This window comes from Brachionichthys hirsutus, chromosome 24 (assembly GCF_040956055.1).
Source record: "Brachionichthys hirsutus isolate HB-005 chromosome 24, CSIRO-AGI_Bhir_v1, whole genome shotgun sequence".
NCBI classification, from domain to species: domain Eukaryota; kingdom Metazoa; phylum Chordata; class Actinopteri; order Lophiiformes; family Brachionichthyidae; genus Brachionichthys; species Brachionichthys hirsutus.
The window spans coordinates 1,126,499-1,145,808 of NC_090920.1; the positions used below are offsets into that span (position 1 = coordinate 1,126,499).

Consider the following 19,310-nt stretch of genomic DNA (forward strand, 5'->3'; position numbering starts at 1 on the left):
TGAAGGAATGCAACCAAAGTCGGTTTAGGCTGTTCTGAACTCCGGATCCGGTTTGGACAGGTTCCGCAGGCTCTTTATGACGTTTGCGCTTTAGCTGAAAGATCAAGGGGCCGTCTGCACTTTGCCCCCCCCCCCCCCCCCCCTGCTGATGGAAGCGCGTCTCAGTGAAGGGCTCGGAGCGCGCACGGCGGGACACACGGAGAGGAAGATGAACGGCAGCAGGACGGACCCCCGGAGCCGCGCTCACTCCGACGCGCTCATCTTCTTCGTCAATGGGAAGAAGGTAGAATGGATCATCAGAGTAAATGTGGATGTAGATTCCAGAATGTGTGTGTGTGTGTGTGTGTGTGTGTGTGTGTGTGGAATCTGATTCCTAAATGTCCTTTTATAAACTCTCGCTTTACTTTGGTGACCTTTAAGGGAAGCATGAAGCGGATCAATGGCTAACCTCCTTCATGTCCGCGTGTGTCTGCAGATCATCGAGAGAAACGCCGACCCTGAGATGACGCTGCTGATATACCTGAGGAGGAAATGTGAGCAGAATGAATGAATGAATGAATATATTTATTAGATAGAATGTTAGAGTACAAGTACAGTCACAGAGTAGCATGTATTACAGTACAAATAAAGTCAAACATCCTGTCGAAGAGGAGCATTTCAAAAAAGCCCTTGCGGGCTTGTTTCCGTTGAAAGTCCTTCGTGCATAAATCATCCACAAAGTTTAGGGACTCTATAACTATATAACTATAACTATAAGAGCAGGTCAAAGTCTGGCCGTAAAAATATTCATTCTGACTATAAAGGTTACGGAAAGCTCACTTTTCCCATGTTTCTACGCGATTACGGCGGCTTTATCGACCCAAAAGCATCTGAATAATCCTGCGTGGGTCTGTAATCTCCTCCTGAAATGCTTCTAATCTACGATAATGTGACCTCACATTGTAAGAACGCGCGTAAGATGTGTGTGCGCATGCACGCACGTTGCCTTAAAGATCTCAATAGCGACTGTGGGAAGAATGAAGAACCCGAAGAACGAGCTCTGAGGGACCCCTCTGTGTGTTTTCAGTGGGTTTGACCGGAACTAAACTGGGCTGCGCCGAGGGCGGCTGCGGCGCCTGCACCGTCATGCTGTCCAGATACCAAACTGGCACTCAGCAGCCGAGGTATCCTTCCGCTGTACATGTAGAAGAAGCTCTCATGTGACCCCTGATCCCTGGTTTTGGGCCGTCCTTAACCCTGCCCCAGCCACCACGCCGTCAACGCCTGCCTGACGCCCGTCTGCTCGCTGCATCTGGCTGCCGTGACGACCGTGGAGGGCATCGGCAGCGTGGCGAGAAAACTGCATCCCGTCCAGGTGAAATCAGCACGTCTGGGGGCGCCGTCTGTCGTTCTGGCAAGGTGGCCACTAGAGGGCGGCAGAAAGCGTCAAAAAAGAAAGATCGTTAGCTTATTTGTTATTATGTTGATTTCAACAACGCAAAAATGTCCTCGTCCAGGAGCGAATAGCGAAGGCCCACGGCTCTCAGTGCGGCTTCTGTACGCCCGGCATCGTCATGTCGATGTACGCCCTGCTGAGAAACAACGCCACGCCCAAAATGGCCGACGTGGAGGAGGCCTTCCACGGTACAGCCTATTTGTAGTTTGTTGTTGAACAGCTGGAGAAACCAACCGGATGCATGAAGACGAACGTTCATTGGAAACGTCAGAAATGAAAATATTTGTTTGTTTTCAGGAAATTTGTGCCGCTGCACCGGTTACAGACCCATCCTGGAGGGATACAAGACGTTTACTGCGGTGATTACGCAACCGGCCTCAACTCAGCTGACACTGAAGAGCTAGCGAATCAATTAATCGCTCGATTATTACCAGACAGCGAGCGCCTGTGTTTTGCCTCCAGGACGGTGGATGCTGCGGTGGCAAGGGGGCGTCGGCGGATGGCTGCTGTAAAGCCAATCGGAATGGGGCTGAGGAAGACTCGGACGGGCGCGTCGATGTGAGTTTACCTGACCGTTAATCCCGAGGCTGTGACGCCATCGCATCTGACGCTGAGCTGCGTTTTCGTCCAGGAAGCCCGATCTCTGTTTGACGCGGCAGAATTCGCGCCCTACGACCCGACGCAGGAAATCATCTTCCCCCCTGAGCTCACGGTGAACACCTCGCAAACACGCGGCACCGTCAGGCATTGCAATGATGTCATTAGATGCGATCGAGCTCTCCCACGTAAACCGGGACATCGTCTGCATACAAAGAATATTCAGTTTGTTTTTATGTGAGGCAAAGACAAAAAGCGCTTTGTGGTTCCAAGACTCACTGGAACCAAATGTAAGACCCAATATATATACGCAAATACGTGTGTTTTCTTTTTCTTTCTCGTTCCATCAAGTCTCTCGCCAAAGGTCAAAGGTCGGCGTCCCTCTCCTTCGTCGGAGACAGGACTGTGTGGCTGCAGCCCGACAGCCTGGAGGAGTTCTTACAGCTGAAATGGGAACACCCAGAAGCCCGAGTGGTGGTGGGGAACACGGAAGTGGGTCAGTCCGGGGCTCATGAACGTTGCGTCGGTCGGTTCGTCGGTCGGTTCGTCGGTCGCTTTACTCTGTGAATGTGCTTTTAGGTATTGAGGTCAAGTTTAAGAACATGGAGTACCCGGTCATCTTAGCGCCGGCCTTCCTCGTGGAACTGAACGCGGTGACGCACACCGAGCACGGCGAGTACATCCGATGGTACCGACGGTCGCCGCGAAGTTCACAAACTTTATTAATTATTAACCGCGGATCCCTCTCTGCGCGTTCAGGCATTTCTTTCGGCGCCGCCTGCACCCTCAGCCGAGTGGGGAGCGTTCTCAAGCAAGCGGTGAAGACGCTCCCTCCTCATCAGACCGAGGTCTTCCTCGCCGTTCTGGAACAGCTGCGCTGGTTTGCCGGGCTGCAGATCCGAAACGTGGCGGTGAGGCGCACGCCGTTTGCGTCGGTTTTTTTCCCCCTGCTGTTATTTCCACCTGAAAACCTGGAACGCCGACATTCCTGTGTTACATATTTACCTGGATGTTGTGCAACGACTGTGGCGTCCGTGTGCTCTCAGGCCGTCGGCGGAAACATCATGACGGCGAGCCCCATATCGGACCTCAACCCCGTCTTCATGGCGGCAGGCTGCCAACTCACCCTGATGGACAAGGGTAACGGGATCATGCGGACGAAGCGGCTGATCGATCAGCTGATCGTTCACGGTCACACAAGCCTGACCCGATTTCAGCAGCATGTGACCGACTTGTGGATCAATATTCCACGGAGCGTCTTGATTTCGCGCTTCGCTTCGGTGAACTCGTGGGCGTCACGCCGTGCTCTGGAATTGTGTTTAAAGCGCCGGATTGAAATGGTTTGGGGGGGGGGGGGTTGACCTTTGACCTCTGTCCACGTTTCCTGGCTTTCAGACGGCAGTCGCGTGGTTCAGATGGACGACACGTTCTTCACGGGTTACAGGAAGACCGTCGTGCGGCCGCGGGAGGTTCTGCTCGCCATCGAGATCCCGTACAGCAAGGAGGTTGGCGAACGGCGAGCGTCGGGAACTTCCTCCGCCGCCCGCCCCCGTTTCTGACGCCCTCTGGCGTTAATGTCCCTCCAGGGCCAGTTCGTCTCCGCCTTCAAACAGTCTCCGCGGCGGGAGGATGACATCAGCGTTGTTACCGCGGCGATGAGCGTCACTTTTGCTCCCGGGACTGACATCGTCGACGAATTGAGGCTCAGCTACGGCGGCATGGCGGCGGTCACGGTGATGGCAAAGATGGCGGCGAGCAGCCTGCTGGGAAGGTGGCTATGAAAGTGTGAAAATCGCATCTGGGGGGGGGAAATGGATGGACGAATAAAACGCCGGTGTCGTCCAGGCGATGGGGGGAGGAGCTTTTGCAAGAGGCTTGCTCCGCATTGGCTGAGGAAATGACGGTGGATCCCTCTGCGCCGGGCGGGATGGCGACGTACCGGCGAACTTTGACCCTCAGCTTCTTCTATAAGTTCTACCTGATGGTTCTGCAGAAGCTCAGGAAGCAGGTGAGAAACCGCCTGGGGGGGGGGGCCGAAGCAGCCGGCGTCTCCGTGGTCTCAGCGCCCCCTGCTGGTTCCGGTTAATAACGCGTTCCGTTCGTCAGGGCGTGAATGCGGAGGAGGTCGGGTCAGAATGTCTGAGCGCCGCAGAGATTTACGACCCGGAGACTCCGTCCAGCGTTCAGATCTACCAGGTGACGTCTTTAAAAAGCGTTTTATAAAGGTGGTAAAAAGCCATCGACCAAATCTTCAAGGCCTCACCCGCCTGTCCTCCAGGCTGTGCAAGACCAGCAGGGACGGGACGACTCGGTGGGCCGTCCCATGATGCACCTCTCCGCTCTGAAGCAGGCGACGGGCGAGGCGGTCTACTGCGACGACGTGCCGCTGTACGAGAACGAGCTCTACCTGGCGCTCGTCACCAGCAGTAAAGCGCACGCTAATATTCTGTAAGTCACGCCCCCCCCCACCCCCCCCGTGCGCGAGGACACCTGTCCGACACACGACCCGCCGTCTAAACTCAGGTGTGCGTTGTAGCTCCGTGGACACCTCGGCAGCCGAGGGCGTGCCCGGCGTCGTCTGCTGCTTGCTCAGCGGCGACGTACCCGGCTCCAATCGGACCGGGCCTGCCGAATACGACGAGACCGTCTTAGCCCAAGACCAGGTGTGTTTTCATTTGCCCAACCAATCGGTTCAGAATCATCATCGCGAGGTGTGTGTGTGTGTCCCCCCCCCCTGCAGGTGACGTGTGTGGGCCACATCATCGGCGCCGTGGTGGCCGACACTCAGCTTCACGCTCAGAGAGCCGCCAAAGCTGTCACGGTCCAGTACGAGGAGCTTCAGCCAATCGTGAGCATCCAGGTGAGACCGGCCGCACCTGGACAGGATGTAGAATAAGGATGATGTTAAAGTTTAAAAAAAAAAACCCCACCTGGATACAAATCTGTTGATTGACAGGAAGCCATCGAAGCCCAGTCCTTCTTCGACCCGATGAGAACCATCCAGAAGGGAGACCTGGAGGCGGGCTTCAGCCAGGCCGACCATGTTTTGGAGGGTAAGCGTGATCCCGTCCCGATTCCAGCAGACGATCCGGTATTTATTCATCAATAGCCATCGATTGATCGTTCAACAGGCGAGATGCACATTGGAGGACAGGAGCACTTCTACCTGGAGACGAACGTCACTCTGGCTGTTCCACGGGGAGAGGACGGAGAGATGGAGCTCTTTGCTTCTACTCAGTCTGCCTCCAAAACGCAGGTAATATACTGCAGGACGCAGGTAATACTACTGCAGGAAGCAGGTAATACTACTGCAGGAAGCAGGTAATAATACTGCAGGATGCAGGTAATACTACTGCAGGACGCAGGTAATTATACTGCAGGGCGCAGGTAATTATACTGCAGGACGCAGTTAATAATACTGCAGGACGCAGGTAATAATACTGTAGGACGCAGGTAATAATACTGCATGATGCAGGGGACAGACCTGTTAATTTGACAGCGATACCTGTGTCCGTGTTTCTGTTAGTCTCTGGTGGCGAAGGCTTTGGGCGTCCCCGCTAACAGGGTGGTGGTCCGGGTGAAAAGGATGGGTGGGGGCTTCGGCGGGAAGGAGAGCCGGAGCACAGCATTGTCCACTGTGGTTGCCGTGGCAGCAAACAAGTACGGCTGATCTTTAATTATATTTCCCCATTTTTTTTTTACATCGAATGCAAACGCGTCATTCGCTTCCGCCTTCTTCTTGCGTCAGGCTGAAGCGGCCCGTGAGGTGCATGTTGGACAGAGACGAGGACATGCTGATCACCGGAGGAAGACACCCCTTCTACGGGAAATACAAGGTAGGAGGTCGCCCTCTGCTGGAGAGACGCAGGACCTGAAGTCAGGACGTTGTTCCGCCGTCTCTTCTCGGGTCTCGCTTGCAGGTGGGTTTCCTCCGCAGCGGGAAGGTCGTGGCGCTCGACGTTACCTACTACGCTAATGCAGGGAACTCCAAGGACCTGTCACTGGCGGTGAGTGGACCGGCAGCGCCCCCTGCTGTCCGTCGATGGCGTGAGAACCTGACCGGGCTCTCTGCGCCGTCCAGGTCTTGGAACGCAGCCTGTTCCACATGGAGAACTCGTACCACGTGCCCAACATACGAGGGCGGGGCTTCCTGTGCCGCACCAACCTGCCGTCCAACACGGCCTTCAGGGGCTTCGGAGGGCCGCAAGGCATGCTGGTCGCTGAGAACTGGATGACGGACGTCGCTCAGAGTCTGGGGAAGCCGGCCGATGAGGTACTCGAGAAAAGCAAGGCGTGATGCGAGTGCGAGGGGGGGGGGGGGGGGTTGGCAGCAACCGATCAGCGATGCCGCCGTCCCCCTGCAGGTGCGGCGGCTGAACTTGTTTGCGGAAGGAGATCTGACTCCCTACAACACGAAGTTGGAGCGAATGACCTTGGACCGATGCTGGGAGGAGTGTCTATCCCGATCCGGTTACCCCGAGCGACGAGCGGCCGTCGGAGCGTTCAACAGGTGAAAGCGACCGCGCGCGTCGTCGGCGGCGACGGCAATCGGTAAAAGTCGAGTCGGCGTGAACCCGGCGGCGGTTTCATTTCTCCGAACAGCCGGAACCGGTGGACCAAACGAGGCCTCGCCATCGTCCCCACCATGTTTGGCATCAGCTTCACGGCCACCTTCCTGAACCAGGTCCGGCGACGCCGACCGGCAAACTGCCAAAGTCGTCTTCTTCTTCTTCTTCTTCTTCTGTGGTGACGTCTCTCTGCGTCGGCAGGCCGGCGCCCTGGTTCACATCTACACGGACGGCTCGGTGTTGTTGACTCACGGCGGGACGGAGATGGGCCAAGGCCTCCACACCAAGATGATCCAGGTACCTGCTCGCCAGAGTTAGCGTCGGAAACATTCGGGAGCCGAGCACCGGACCCGGGGGGCACACCCCCCACCTCGTGACTGTGTTTGCAGGTTGCCAGCAGGGTTCTGGGCATCCCGTGTTCAGATATCCACATATCAGAGACGAGCACCAACACGGTCGCCAACGCCAGCCCCACCGCCGCCTCGGCCTCCTCGGATCTCAACGGCGCCGCCGTGATGAACGCCTGCGAGGTCCTGCTGAACCGCCTGGAACCGTACAAGAAGAAGAACCCCAAAGGATCATGGGGGGACTGGGTGAGCAAAAAGCCTTTTTTTTTAAGACTTTTAATCGACATTTCTTCGTTCTGAACGGCAAATTAAATTCGTGTTCCAGGTCGCCGCGGCGTATTTCGACCGCGTGAACCTCAGCGCAAACGGCTTCTACAGGTGAGTTCAGAGAACGCGTCGCTAAGATGGAGACCAGGAAGCCGTCCCACGGCTCCGCTCTGTCCCCCCAGGACTCCAGATCTCCACTACGACTTCGACTCCAACACGGGCCGGCCGTTCAACTACTTCAGCTTCGGCGTGGGATGCTCAGAGGTGGAGATCGACTGTCTGACCGGAGCCCACAAGGTGCGGCGCTTACAACGACGAGGTGGCGTCCCGCAGGGATCCGCTTTGGGCTCAAACCGTCGTAACCAAGAGGAGAAATGCGGGGCCACACCCTTAAATCTGCTTCCTGGTTGTGTTCTCCGTGTAGAACCTGAACTCCACCCTCGTGATGGACGTCGGGCGCAGCCTCAACCCAGCCATCGACATCGGGCAGGCAAGTCGACCCCCCCTGTTGACGGGAATGACATTTTACGAACTGCTCCTTTACTCCCTTCCTACGAGCCCGCTTTGTCCTTCCCCAGGTGGAGGGGGCGTTCATGCAGGGCGTGGGTCTGTTTACCCTGGAGCAGCTCCATTATTCCCCCAAAGGGGTCCTTCTCACTCGGGGTCCCGGTTCCTACAAGATCCCGGCCTTCGGGGACATTCCCAAACACCTCACCGTGTCGCTGCTCCGCGACGCCCCCAACCCGAAAGCCGTCTTCGCTTCCAAAGTACGTCCCGGGGAAAAACGCCACGGAATATTTGACGGGAGAATACTCGATCTCGATTTAGGAGTTGTTTCGGATGCTCTCGCTCCAGGCTGTGGGCGAGCCTCCTCTCTTTCTGGCGGCGTCTGTTTTCCACGCCATCAAAGACGCCATCGGCGCCGCCCGGGCGGAGTCTGGACTCGGCGGTCCTTTCAGACTCGACAGCCCGGCTTCTGCCGAGAGGATCCGCAACGCTTGCGACGACCGCTTCACCAAACTGGTACCGAACGCTAGCCCGGGAAATGTCGAGCCTCATTAGCTTCGATAAATGTCAACTCTGCGAATGCTTTTCTCTCGCAGTGCCCCCCCGCGGAACCCGGAACCTTCACCCCCTGGTCGGTTCAGGTCTAGGATACGAGGCCGCCATTGGTTACTGGGGAATTCTGCAGCACGACAATAACACAATGAGCCATAGCCATAACCTCTCTCTCTAGTATGCTGTTTTTCTGGTGCCTGGTCTTGAACCGTCAGTCAGTGTCTCTTTACCTCTCTCTCTCTCTTTGTCATTCGTGGAATGACGTGATTGCAAAGCTCGGATGATGGAAGAGTTTAATTTTCAGAGAATTGTGAGAGGATTGTTATTTTAATTTGGTGTGTTTATAAACCGCTATTAAAGCTGTGGCCGCAGGAGGGCGACAGAGATCTGAGTTATTTTTTAAGGAGGTTTGATGTTTGATCACTGATATCTAACATAATTAGTCAGTAATGGCTCCTTTATTTTCCTGTGAAGCGTCACGTGATGAGAACTTAAGCACAGAATTTCACTTTTGTTTTCCTGCGTTGAAAATAAACACGAAAAAGTCTTTCTACTTATTCCAGACTCCATCGTTCTTTATCAATAAAGTTACGCGTGAAGTTGAAATATACAAGTAGCTAATTAAGTATGCGTGACGTCACATGGCCTGTTCCCCGCTGCGATTGGATTGTTGCCGGAGGTTCGGCGTTCGGTAACCGTCTTTGCCCCGCCTCCCGCAGCCAACACTGCTGAGCGTCCCCGGTGCTCTTAACGGTGCTCAGAAACCGACCGGAACGAGGAGCGGCGCCGGTAAGTTCCGCCTCGCGCGTGCAGCGCGGAGGTTTCTCGGTTGATGCGAGTGCGTGAGGGGAGCTAGCGGTTCAGAACCGGAACCGAGCTACGGGTTTTATTCCCGTTAATAGACTCGTCGTTTCGAGTCACCGGAAGGGCTTTTTCCTCCCGAATCGCGATTTAAAATAAAAACGGTAAAAAAAAATTAAAAACGAACGAATCGAAGATGCTTATTTAGACGCGGATGCATCGATCCGGGTTCGCTGAGGTATGTCCCGCCCCTCTCTGTCTGTGATTGGCTGGAGTTTTTTAATTTGCTTATCCTGATTGGTCGGATTAAGTCATGAGATTTAATGATTGGCTACTGTAACAATAAAACGAGGATAGACCAATCAGAAGCGCAGCCCGACGTCGCCATAGTGGAATTCGTGAACTATTCGTTTATTAATTTATTTATCTTTGTAGTTTCTAATAACTAAATGTTATAATCGCTACTCGGGCTAACGTTAGCTTGTTTGCTAATTGTGTTGCTACGGCTACAGATGCGTTTGTTTTACGAACTTCTGCTGAAAGTAAAGCCTGTCTCCGCCCCTCTCTCTCTCTCTCCAGAGGGGGTTCTGATGTCCTGCAGCGGGAGACGCCACATCCGGGACATTGCGAGTCCAGGAGCACCTTAACCAAGGATCTGGCTGCAGTAATAATCCCTTAAAGACTATTAGCGGGCTACGTTTAGCCACGGAGAAACGGCCTTTGCTTCGAGCCGCTCGCCATGATGCAGATATCCGAGTCCTACAAGCAGAAGAACTCTCTCTACAACGCCATGAACCGCTTCATCGGGGCGGTCAACAACATGGATCACACGGTGATGGTGCCCAGCATGCTGCGGGACGTCCCGCTGGACGAGCCGGAGGACGGCGCCAAGGCGGCGGCGGGGGCCCCCGACGGCGTCGCCTACTTCCGGGACGGCGACATGTACAGCTCGTACGTGCTGCTCAAGTCCATCCGCAAGGACATCGAGTGGGGCGTCCTGGAGAGCGACGAGTGGAGGAAGGAGAAGGCGGAGGCGGAGGCGGAGGAGGAAGCGCCGGGGGGGTCGGAGGGGGACGACCTGGAGAAGCAGTTTCATTTCCACCTGACGGGGCTCCACGCCGTCCTGTCCAAGCTGACGCGGAAGGCCGACACCCTCACGAGCCGCTACAAGGAAGAGGTCGGCTGCAGGAATTAACGGAAATGTCCGCTTTGATCTCTGAGGGAGACCAAAAGATGAGAGAACTTTATTGAGAAAACGCCGGCCGTCTTCAGGCGTCTGTCTTTTTCTTTTTTCTTGTCCTTCCTCACGGTTTTCTTGTCTTCTCGCTTTTGCGTCTGTGTGAGGAGGAAGAGGCGCAAACTGACGATCAATCGGGCGGAATGGGTCCAGCAGCCAATCGGGACGCTCGACGCCGCCGAGGCTTTCAAGTGGGATTCATTACTTAAGACTGAAACTTAAAACTTTTTGGCCTCTTGTTTGTGCAAAAAAGCTTAAATTTCCATTTGTAATTTAACTTGATGTCATTTTTCTTTAAGATACGGTTGTTAATTGTTGGAAATATTCTCGTTTGTTTGTTGACATTGTTAAAAGTCTTGTTTTGTACTTTATTTTACTCGGTACTCTTCAGTTTACTGTGATAAAATAGAAAACCTGAACATTTTCGGTTGAAAAACTCATTAAAAAGACGTCAGATGTTTTTCCTCGCAGGTGATGGAAGCTAGAGATCTGATTGGCTGATCTTGTTTATAAATCTCATTGGCTGGTGCTCGTATGAAACCGATCCAACTGCTTTTTCCAGCTCCTTTTATTTCATCCAGTAAACAACAAAACATCTCACTGTGAGGTTTCTGGCAGCAGTAAAAACCACAAACGGCAGCTTTAAGGTTAAAAACATTTCTGTTCAAGGTTTGTTTTTATATTTTATTACTGTGTTTATACTCAAACAACCTTTTTCTATCGAACGTCCAGCTTGGTAATTAAAAGGTTTTCAGGAGTATTTTGTTCTTTCTTCTTGTTCAAGAGGTTTCCTCTTTCACAGACCTCAATGAAGGTGAAACAAACAACCCCAGGAGCTACGGTGGTTACCCCCGGCAACGCCGCCGTGAGGTTTAGAACTTGCTGATCCGCCAGAAACAGAAACCCGAAACGCGGAGCTGAGTCGGCGGCTTCTCTGCTGTTTATTTTGCAGCTCTATCTTTGTTTACCGAGCTCTAATCGGTTCTCAGGTTAAAAATAGAGTCCGGTCGGCAGGACCACGTTCAGGATACGTGATCAGCGTCTTTGCAGATCATTGATCTTTCCGGCGCTCCCCATTAATGTGTAATCTGTTGGCAGGAAATGGGGAAAGATGGAAAAAGCTGCATCAGCAGGATTCAAACCGGCAACCTTGCAAACACGAGGCGCCAACAAAACCTTGTTGATTTGAAGACCTGTATCCAAAAAAATAAATCTCACAAACACATTTTGATTATTATTAATATATTCTATTTCTCGTTCATTCAAATTTATCAGCACATTTAGTTCCATTTACTCAGCTGAGACGTTCTGACTGGATCCAGCAGGGGGCGCTGTGGCACCACCGCTGAACGCACACACAGCTGATGCCATTGTGTGCGTGTCAGCGTGCCAATTAGTGGTTGACACGGTCAAACCTGCAGCAATTAACACGCACACGCAAGTCCGCACGCAGCATTCATTAGTGCGCGTGTAAACGTTTGCGTGTGGGAGTGTAAATTAAAGGTCAAAGGTCGTCTGCAGGGCGGGGCGGGTGCCTTCCACCCGGGATTATAGGACGTGCCCCCCCCCCCCCCGTCGTGGTCCGCTGAAGGTTTTAAAATGGTAATGATCCTCGGCTGCATCCCATAATTAGGGCTGCATCAACGCCGAGACGCTTCTGAGCAGCCGTTTCTCTCGCGAGATTTCGTCGAGGTTGTCTCGGATCACCTGAAAACAAAACGTAAAGGTAATACCTGTTTTTCACATTTTTAAGTAAAAAGTCTACCGTGTCGAGCGCAATGCCTCATGGGAATTCTGTGCGTGGAGTGCGCTGTCTCTCAGTGGTGCATTCAGGGTCTCTTTTCGGGTGTTCAGATCCTCTGTGGGGCGTTCAGTGTCCCAGTGACATGGTTAGCAGGTCACTGGTGCGTTCAATGTCCCGTGCTCTCAGGGTCTCTGGTGCGCTCAGGGTCTCTGGTGCGTTCAGGGTCTCTGGTGTGTTCAGGGTCTCTGGTGCGTTCAGGGTCTCTGGTGCGTTCAGGGTCTCTGGTGCGCTCAGGGTCTCTGGTGCGCTCAGGGTCTCTGGTGCGTTCAGGGTCTATGGTGCGTTCAATGTCCCGTGCTCTCAGGGTCTCTGGTGCATTCAGGGTCTCTGCTTTTGGTTTGAGTGTCAGTGGTGCGTTCAGTGTCCCTGACTGCACCAAGAGCTCAGAGTGTGTGTTCAGGCTTGCCCCAGTTTACAGGTGTGTGTGTGTGTGTGTGTGCGTGTGCGTGTGTGATCTGCCGCCCATGTCGCTGCCGTCAGGCATCGTTTCCGTGACGATCAGCGCCGCGGCTCTGATTATTTACCTGTCACATCTCTCACTCTCACAGGCGTCTGCCTGGCTCTCCCGTCGCCATGGGAACGGAGGACACAGACAGCTGTGGCTGTGTCCCCCCCCCCCATGAACGAATTGTTAAAAGTTTGAGGCTGTTAGAATAAAATCGCGGCGGTGTGTCATCTCAGTTCGACCACTAGAGGGCGACGGAGATGTTCCGCTCTCATTTGTTAGCATTTTTTTTATCGTAAAATTTTGACACAACGCACAGAATATTTATTTCAGAAAATATCTGACGGTACTTCAATGTTTTATGTGTTCATAAGAAAATAATAAAAAGATTTTGGAAAAAAAAGAAAATATCTGACGGCTCCTTTTTTAATTAAAAAAAGATTAAAGACGATTTATTTTGCGTGACAGATTTTAAAAGCCACTAGGAGAGGTTAGCCGCTAACTCTGGCAGGGAAATTTGCGAAGAAAGTATTCCGATTAAAACGTGAGAGATGGCGTCTGGAAAACCGAACGGCGCCGTAGCGCTTAGATTTCCGAGCCTCACGCCGTCTCCTTTTCGCTCGTCTCCTTTTCTGCCTCGGCCGTTTGATCTGGCGGCTCGTCCTACACGCGCTCGGCGCCTGTCGCTCGGCGCGCGGTGGGGGGGGGGCGGGAGATTTGCAAGAGCGCGATCAATTTGTCTGACTGGAAGCGTGTGATTTATGTGATCCCGCAGACGTCCATTAGCCTCCATCTCTTTCCTCTTTTCTTTCTATCCGTCTTGTGGTCGTTTCTCTCGTTCTTTCTCCCGTGGCGTCCTCCTCTCCTTCCTTCCTGTGGGCTCCTCTCGCCGTCGTTTGCATGATTGAAGGTTATTTGATGTCAAACGGTCGTCTGCGGAGACGTTAAGCGGGAATGAGACGCGGTGAATCACGCGGAACGCGGAGGAACAGCGGAGATTAACTTGCCTTGACACGCGTTTTAAAAAAAACGCCCGTAAACTAACTTCATTACGAGGATTCTAAATAATCGGCAGCGGCTGAGGTGAAGCCGAGTCGGCAATTAAAACAGAAAATCGGCAATTAATCAAAAATGTCTCCGAAAAATGCCAGATTGAGAAACGCAGATGAAACGGTCCGTAAATAAATCGTACAAATAATCGCAAGAAACTGTCCGAGACGCGGCTGCTGCTAGCGGCGTCTTCAGATCAATAGTTCAAACAATTGAACACTTTTATGATCAAATACCTGCAACATTAATGGAGTTTTGTGCTTTTCGCGCTAACTGGCTAATGTTAGCATGTTGAGTTCAGGAATGCGTTTAAAAAAACAGCTCTTTAGCGCCGCCACCGGGACGGCCTCCCAACCGACGCTCCCTCTCTAGCGCCGCCACCGGGACGACCTTTCAACCGACGCTCCCTCTCTAGCGCCACCTGGACGGCCTCCCAACCGACGCTCCCTCTCTAGCGCCACCTGGACGGCCTTCGAACCGACGCTCCCTCTCTAGTGCCACCTGGACGGCCTCCCAACCGACGCTCCCTCTCTAGCGCCGCCACCGGGACGGCCTCCCAACCGACGCTCCCTCTCTAGCGCCACCTGGACGGCCTCCCAACCGACGCTCCCTCTCTAGTGCCACCTGGACGGCCTTCGAACCGACGCTCCCTCTCTAGCGCCTCCGCCGGGACGACCTTTCAACCGACGCTCCCTCTCTAGCGCCTCCGCCGGGACGACCTTTCAACCGACGCTCCCTCTCTAGCGCCACCGGGACGGCCTTCGAACCGACGCTCCCTCTCTAGCGCCACCACCGGGACGCCCTTTTCGTCACGCGTTTTATTCCTTAGTGCCGCGTCAACAAGTCTGTGGATTTCTCCAACGCGAAGAAACCGGTGTGTGCGTCGGCGTGTGCGTCGGCGTGTGCGCGTGAGGGGAGTGATGCATGGTGGGAAATCGTTTAGCGCCCTCGCCGGTCCTCGGCGACAGCCCCCGGCGACGGATGAGAAACGAGGCGGCAACGAGGATGTAATTTGAGAACGGAAGAACAGGGAGGGGGGGGGTGACAGATTGAAGGGGTGAGGACGCAGAGGAGGGGCGGGTGATGGAGGGAGATGCGGAGAGGAAGAAAGGAGGAACGGGAAGGAGGGAATTGAGAGTGACGGAGGAGGGGAGGAAGGAGAGAGCGGCGAGGGAGGACAAAGGGATGGTGAATGACAGAACGAGGAGACGGAGGAGGAGGAGAGGAAGGGAGGAGGGAGCGACAGATCTCTCTCTCCTTCTCTCTCTCTGTTGCGCCGTAAACGAGGCGAGCTGCGTTTCTCCTCCGAGCCAATTTGAATAATGAGGCAGTCTAATTCTCCACGCACACACACGGCGGCAATTAGAGCGTCACAGGGAGATTGGAAGTGTGTGTGCGTGTGTGTGTGTGCGCGTGTGTGTGTGCGTGTCTCTGTGTGTGTGTGTGTGTGTGTCTCTGTGTGTGTGTCTCTGTGTGTGTGTCTCTCTGTGTGTGTGTCTTTGTGTGTGTGTCTCTGTGTGCGTGTCTCTGTGTGTGTGTCTTTGTGTGTGTGTCTCTGTGTGCGTGTCTCTGTGTGCGTGTCTCTCTGTGTGTGTCTCTCTGTGTGTGTGTCTTTGTGTGTGTGTGTGTCCCTGTGTGTGTGTGCGTGTCTCTGTGTGTGTGTCTCTCTGTGTGTGTGTGTGTCTCTGTGTGTGTGTCTCTGTGTGTGTGTCTCTCTGTGTGTGTGTGCGTGTCTCTCTGTGTGTGTGTGTGTCTCTGTGTGCGTGTCTCTGTGTGCGTGTCTCTCTGTGTGTGTCTCTTTGTGTGTGTGTCCCTGTGTGTGTGTGCGTGTCTCTGTGTGTGTGTCTCTGTGTGTGTGTGTGTGTGTGAGGCGCGCCCACGGATGTTTTTTTCTCCAGCTGCAGCCTCCGTTCGTCTCTGAGCTGCGATCAGCGGCGAGCCGAAGACAAAACGTCTCCCGGGAGGGGAGGGGAGGGGAGGGGGGAGGGGGGCGGGGGGAGCAGCCGGAAGCCCGAGTTCCCGGTAAAGCCGTGAACGTTCCGTAGCCGAATCAGAACCAGGAGGGAGACCGGAGAGAACGTGGTCGGTGTCGACCTTCAGGAGATGAAGGTCAAGTCCAAACGTTTATGACGTGTTCTGTTTAGAACCCACTGGGTCATGATGGGGGGGGGGGGGGGGGTTCTCTGCATCCGACCTGTGTAAATGGAGCAAGGCAGGAAAAGGGCGGGGTTATGACGCGTTGGCCAGAAGGAGAAGGTCACGCCGTACTCCCGGAACGGCCTCCAGTGTCCGACCTTTGACCCTGGTCATGGATCTGGGAATGAGGCCACGGAGTCGCTCCCCTGCATCAACAGGAGCCCGTAGAGGCGGTCCGGCCGCCTCCTGGACGCCTCCCTTTGAAGGTTTTCCAGAAATGTTTAACTGGGAGGCGATCCAGAACTCGCCGGGAACGCCTCGGGATCCCCGGGAGGAACCGGAAAGCGTCCGGAATACCCCGTTGAGAACGCTGCTGGGAACAAACCATCCCAGATAAGGAGGAGAAGACGGACGGGTGGGAGGCGGTGCCAGAGCGGGAACGTTCCCGCCGCGACTTCTCCTCCCTCCGTTTGTTTGTAAACAACCGATGAAATCAATCTTTATCAACACAAACAAAATGTTTTTCACTTTAAGTTCGTATCGCGACACAAAACGCAAGCAAGTTGTTTTCGCACATTTTTTTTAAATTTGCGGGACGCTCTCGGATGAGCGTTGAAACGAGGGATCGGAATTCTTCTCCCACCGGCGGATGAAATCGACTGGAAGAGAGAGAGAGACCGGAAGAGGAGACGAGGCGGGAATCTAATTGTTTTCCTCCTTTTCAATCCTCGAAAAGCGAGAGAGCAGGTCAGACAAGTACAGCGGTGGGTGAGCGAGCAGGGGTCTGCATTACAGAGAGAGAGAGAGAAAGAGAGAGAGAAAAGAGAGGGATGAAGGGTTTGGCAGTGAGGCATGAGGACGGGAGTGTGTGTGACCTTGTCTGTGTGTGTGTGTGTGTGAGAGAGAGAAAGGGTGAGACAGGAAGGCGAGCGAGCGAATAGAAAAGGGGAACCTTGAAACCGTCCTGATTTCCTATTCCATTTTCAGTCTCTCTCCCCCATGCAGGCGCGTTCTCGCTCACCCTCGTCTGAATGCCTCTTGCTGTATGGGAGCAGAAAAAAAGGGTCGTTATTATTTTGTGCTAGCGGCCATCGGGACGCATCCCGTTTGTTAGCATTCCGGCTATAATTTTCACGCTCGCAGGTGAAATCTGAATTAATTTGCGCATCGTTTCCCGAGCTGAAATAATGTTTTTCTTCCGTACTTTTCTCCCCACACACAACCAGAGTCGTCCGTTCTCATTCCCCGCCCTTTTTTCTTTGAAGGTCTGACCTTTGATCTTCCTGTTTGGCGTGTAAACACAAGACGTCCTTCCTTTTGAAAGATTAGACGGGCAATAATTGCTCGCCGAGCGCGACTACACGAAACCGGTCTGATAAAACGCCGTGTCGGAACTTGAATAAATTATCTTTTTCTTTTCCGTTCTTAATCTTGAATTTGTGACTTCCCACCTCAGTGAACGATTAAACTTTCAACGGAAAGCTTATTTAGTTTTTTGCTGCAAACCTTGTCGTTACAAGTTTTTTGTAAAATTCTCATTGCAGAGTAACTGCAACCGGATGGCGCCGCGAACGAGCAAAGGTCAAACGGCAAAGGTCAAACAGCAAAGGACGGGAGGAAAAATGGCGCGTAAGTAGCCGCCGTCGGTTCGGGTTCGTTTTGCGCAGCCCAGAAGCGGTTCAGATAAGTAAGAATTAAGGCCGGCCATTCGCTGAATAGCCGCTGATTGGAACGGAAGTTTGGGACTGGGCCGATCCATCAAGCCGATCTCCTAATCTGCAGTTTCTCAGGTGCGGCTTGCATTCGGATGGCGGCTCTGCTTCCAGCGCGCGCTCCTCTCTGGCGCTGTGTACACAGACGGGCTATTCATCTTTCCCTTCAGCAACATCAATAAATGATGGCTGCTCTCTCTCTCTCTCCCTCTCTGTTTAAATATTCATCGCCGGCGCTGCTCGTCTCGCTCGCTAAACAGCCAGACGACCAACGCGCACGGCGACACGCGCGGGCGAACTCCCCGCGGCGCATTAGCAATTCAATCTGTCGGCTTCGACGGCGGCGTTAAGGCAGCCACACACGCAACCGCACGATCCCGGTTACACACTTATTACACGCGCACACACCGACGGAAAACGCACAAGCGGCAGAGAACGGAGCGGCTGCTGGGGGTGGAGATGGCGGTGAAACCCAACGTTTACCCCGTTTATCCTTAAAGGGGAAGGGCCGTCCTCCCCCCGCAGCCGGAGGGGGGGGGGGGGCGGGGGGAGACATCAAAGGATCCACGGCGAGATTAGCGCTAGCTTAGCATAAAGCCCGAAGGCGAGGGAGAAACGGTAGCTTTGGTCTAGTTTAGGGTTCGTTTAGGGGAGAGCGGTTCTTCGACGCTAACGACGCTAACAAAAAAAGAAACCGAGGAGTCGTAATTTGACAAGGAAAAAAAAAGACGGATTAGCGTCTAATCGAGGTTTAGTTGTGTTAAATTAGCCGGACGGTTAGGCTACAGTGGCTCGTGGTTATTAGGGTACGGCTGATAATGAGGGTGACGGTCGGCTGATTCTAAAATTATTCCAATCAGGAGAGAAAAGAGGAAGCAGCGACGATAATTATTTACTGCAGGTGATAATTAGGCTGTCGGAAGCTCTTCAGATCGTGATCGAAGGCCGTCGTCTCCGAGCGGCAGGTCGATTTCCGAGGAAATCTATTATGAAAACTTTCATCCGTCTGAATTATTTCACATCTGTCAAATCTGGTTGAAAGATTGTTAAATTCTGCGGGGATTGTTCCTGAATCGGGCGCGGGCGGCTTCCTTTCCAGCGAAGCGTGTTGGCTGCTAATTGAACGCGGTGGCGCCGGTGAACGGCATCGACGCGCTGACACGAGCCGTTACGGCGAATCTCCCGTAATTAGAGCGTAGGGGGGAAAAAAGAATCTCCTCCTTTTTAAGACGGATAAAAGGGGAACGAGCAAAAACGAGGTGGAGGGGAATACAGATGGAGGCGAGACGTGGAGCGCTAATGAAATATGAATGAGTCCGCGGGAGGCTGAGCCAGCTGCGCGCCTGTCGAGGTTAAGTCGTGATAAACAACAGGCGTCTGAATCACAGCCGGTGCGGAAGCGTGTGTTTTACACCGCGCGCAGGTCGGCGCCGCTGACGTCAGCCGTGGAACGAATATCCGCATGTACGAAGCCGTTTTATAAGGCGATCGTGGAAATGCGATGTCAGAGCAGCAGGCCGCAACGGGGGGGGGGTAAACGGATCCCTCGTGCAACTGTTCCACGCATCCGAAACGGTTCAGGTTCTGATTCCGGACTGCGCGGGAGAACACGGAACATTCGACCAACACGAGATCAAAGCCAAAGTCGGGCTGCTGTGTCCAGTGCGTAAATGGGGGGGGGGGGGGGGGAGGGGGGGGCGGCATTTAGCGCCAGCGAAACATTTGATTGGAAAGGAACCGCCCAGGTAACCCAGAGGTTCCCGAGAGGTTCAACCCACAAAATAAAAAAGAAAGAGAAATAAAGATATTCGTCAGATTCTCAATACTGAACGGGACATCAAAGGATCCGGTG

At 53.7% G+C, this 19,310-nt stretch overlaps 2 protein-coding genes across 2 annotated transcripts; both read left to right on the top strand.

Moving 5' to 3' along the window:
- Positions 1-208: 208 nt before the first annotated feature.
- On the top strand, positions 209-8,771 carry xdh (xanthine dehydrogenase). The gene is made up of 35 exons (XM_068756577.1): positions 209-283; positions 476-533; positions 1,067-1,163; positions 1,246-1,354; positions 1,497-1,623; positions 1,733-1,794; positions 1,898-1,993; positions 2,067-2,147; positions 2,384-2,528; positions 2,612-2,704; positions 2,792-2,943; positions 3,079-3,172; positions 3,428-3,537; positions 3,619-3,803; positions 3,878-4,040; positions 4,139-4,228; positions 4,311-4,480; positions 4,569-4,695; positions 4,773-4,892; positions 4,989-5,085; positions 5,164-5,288; positions 5,559-5,692; positions 5,781-5,868; positions 5,953-6,039; positions 6,114-6,305; positions 6,397-6,542; positions 6,635-6,716; positions 6,802-6,897; positions 6,990-7,193; positions 7,273-7,325; positions 7,397-7,511; positions 7,639-7,704; positions 7,793-7,981; positions 8,070-8,237; positions 8,318-8,771. The coding sequence occupies exons 1-35, from the start codon at positions 209-211 to the stop codon at positions 8,366-8,368; spliced, it is 4,047 nt and encodes a 1,348-aa protein (XP_068612678.1). The 3' UTR covers positions 8,369-8,771.
- Positions 8,772-9,813: 1,042 nt separating this feature from the next.
- Positions 9,814-10,269, top strand: LOC137912088 (mid1-interacting protein 1-B-like). The gene has a single exon (XM_068756442.1). It carries the CDS (start codon positions 9,814-9,816, stop codon positions 10,267-10,269), a length of 456 nt encoding a protein of 151 aa, XP_068612543.1.
- Positions 10,270-19,310: the final 9,041 nt, after the last annotated feature.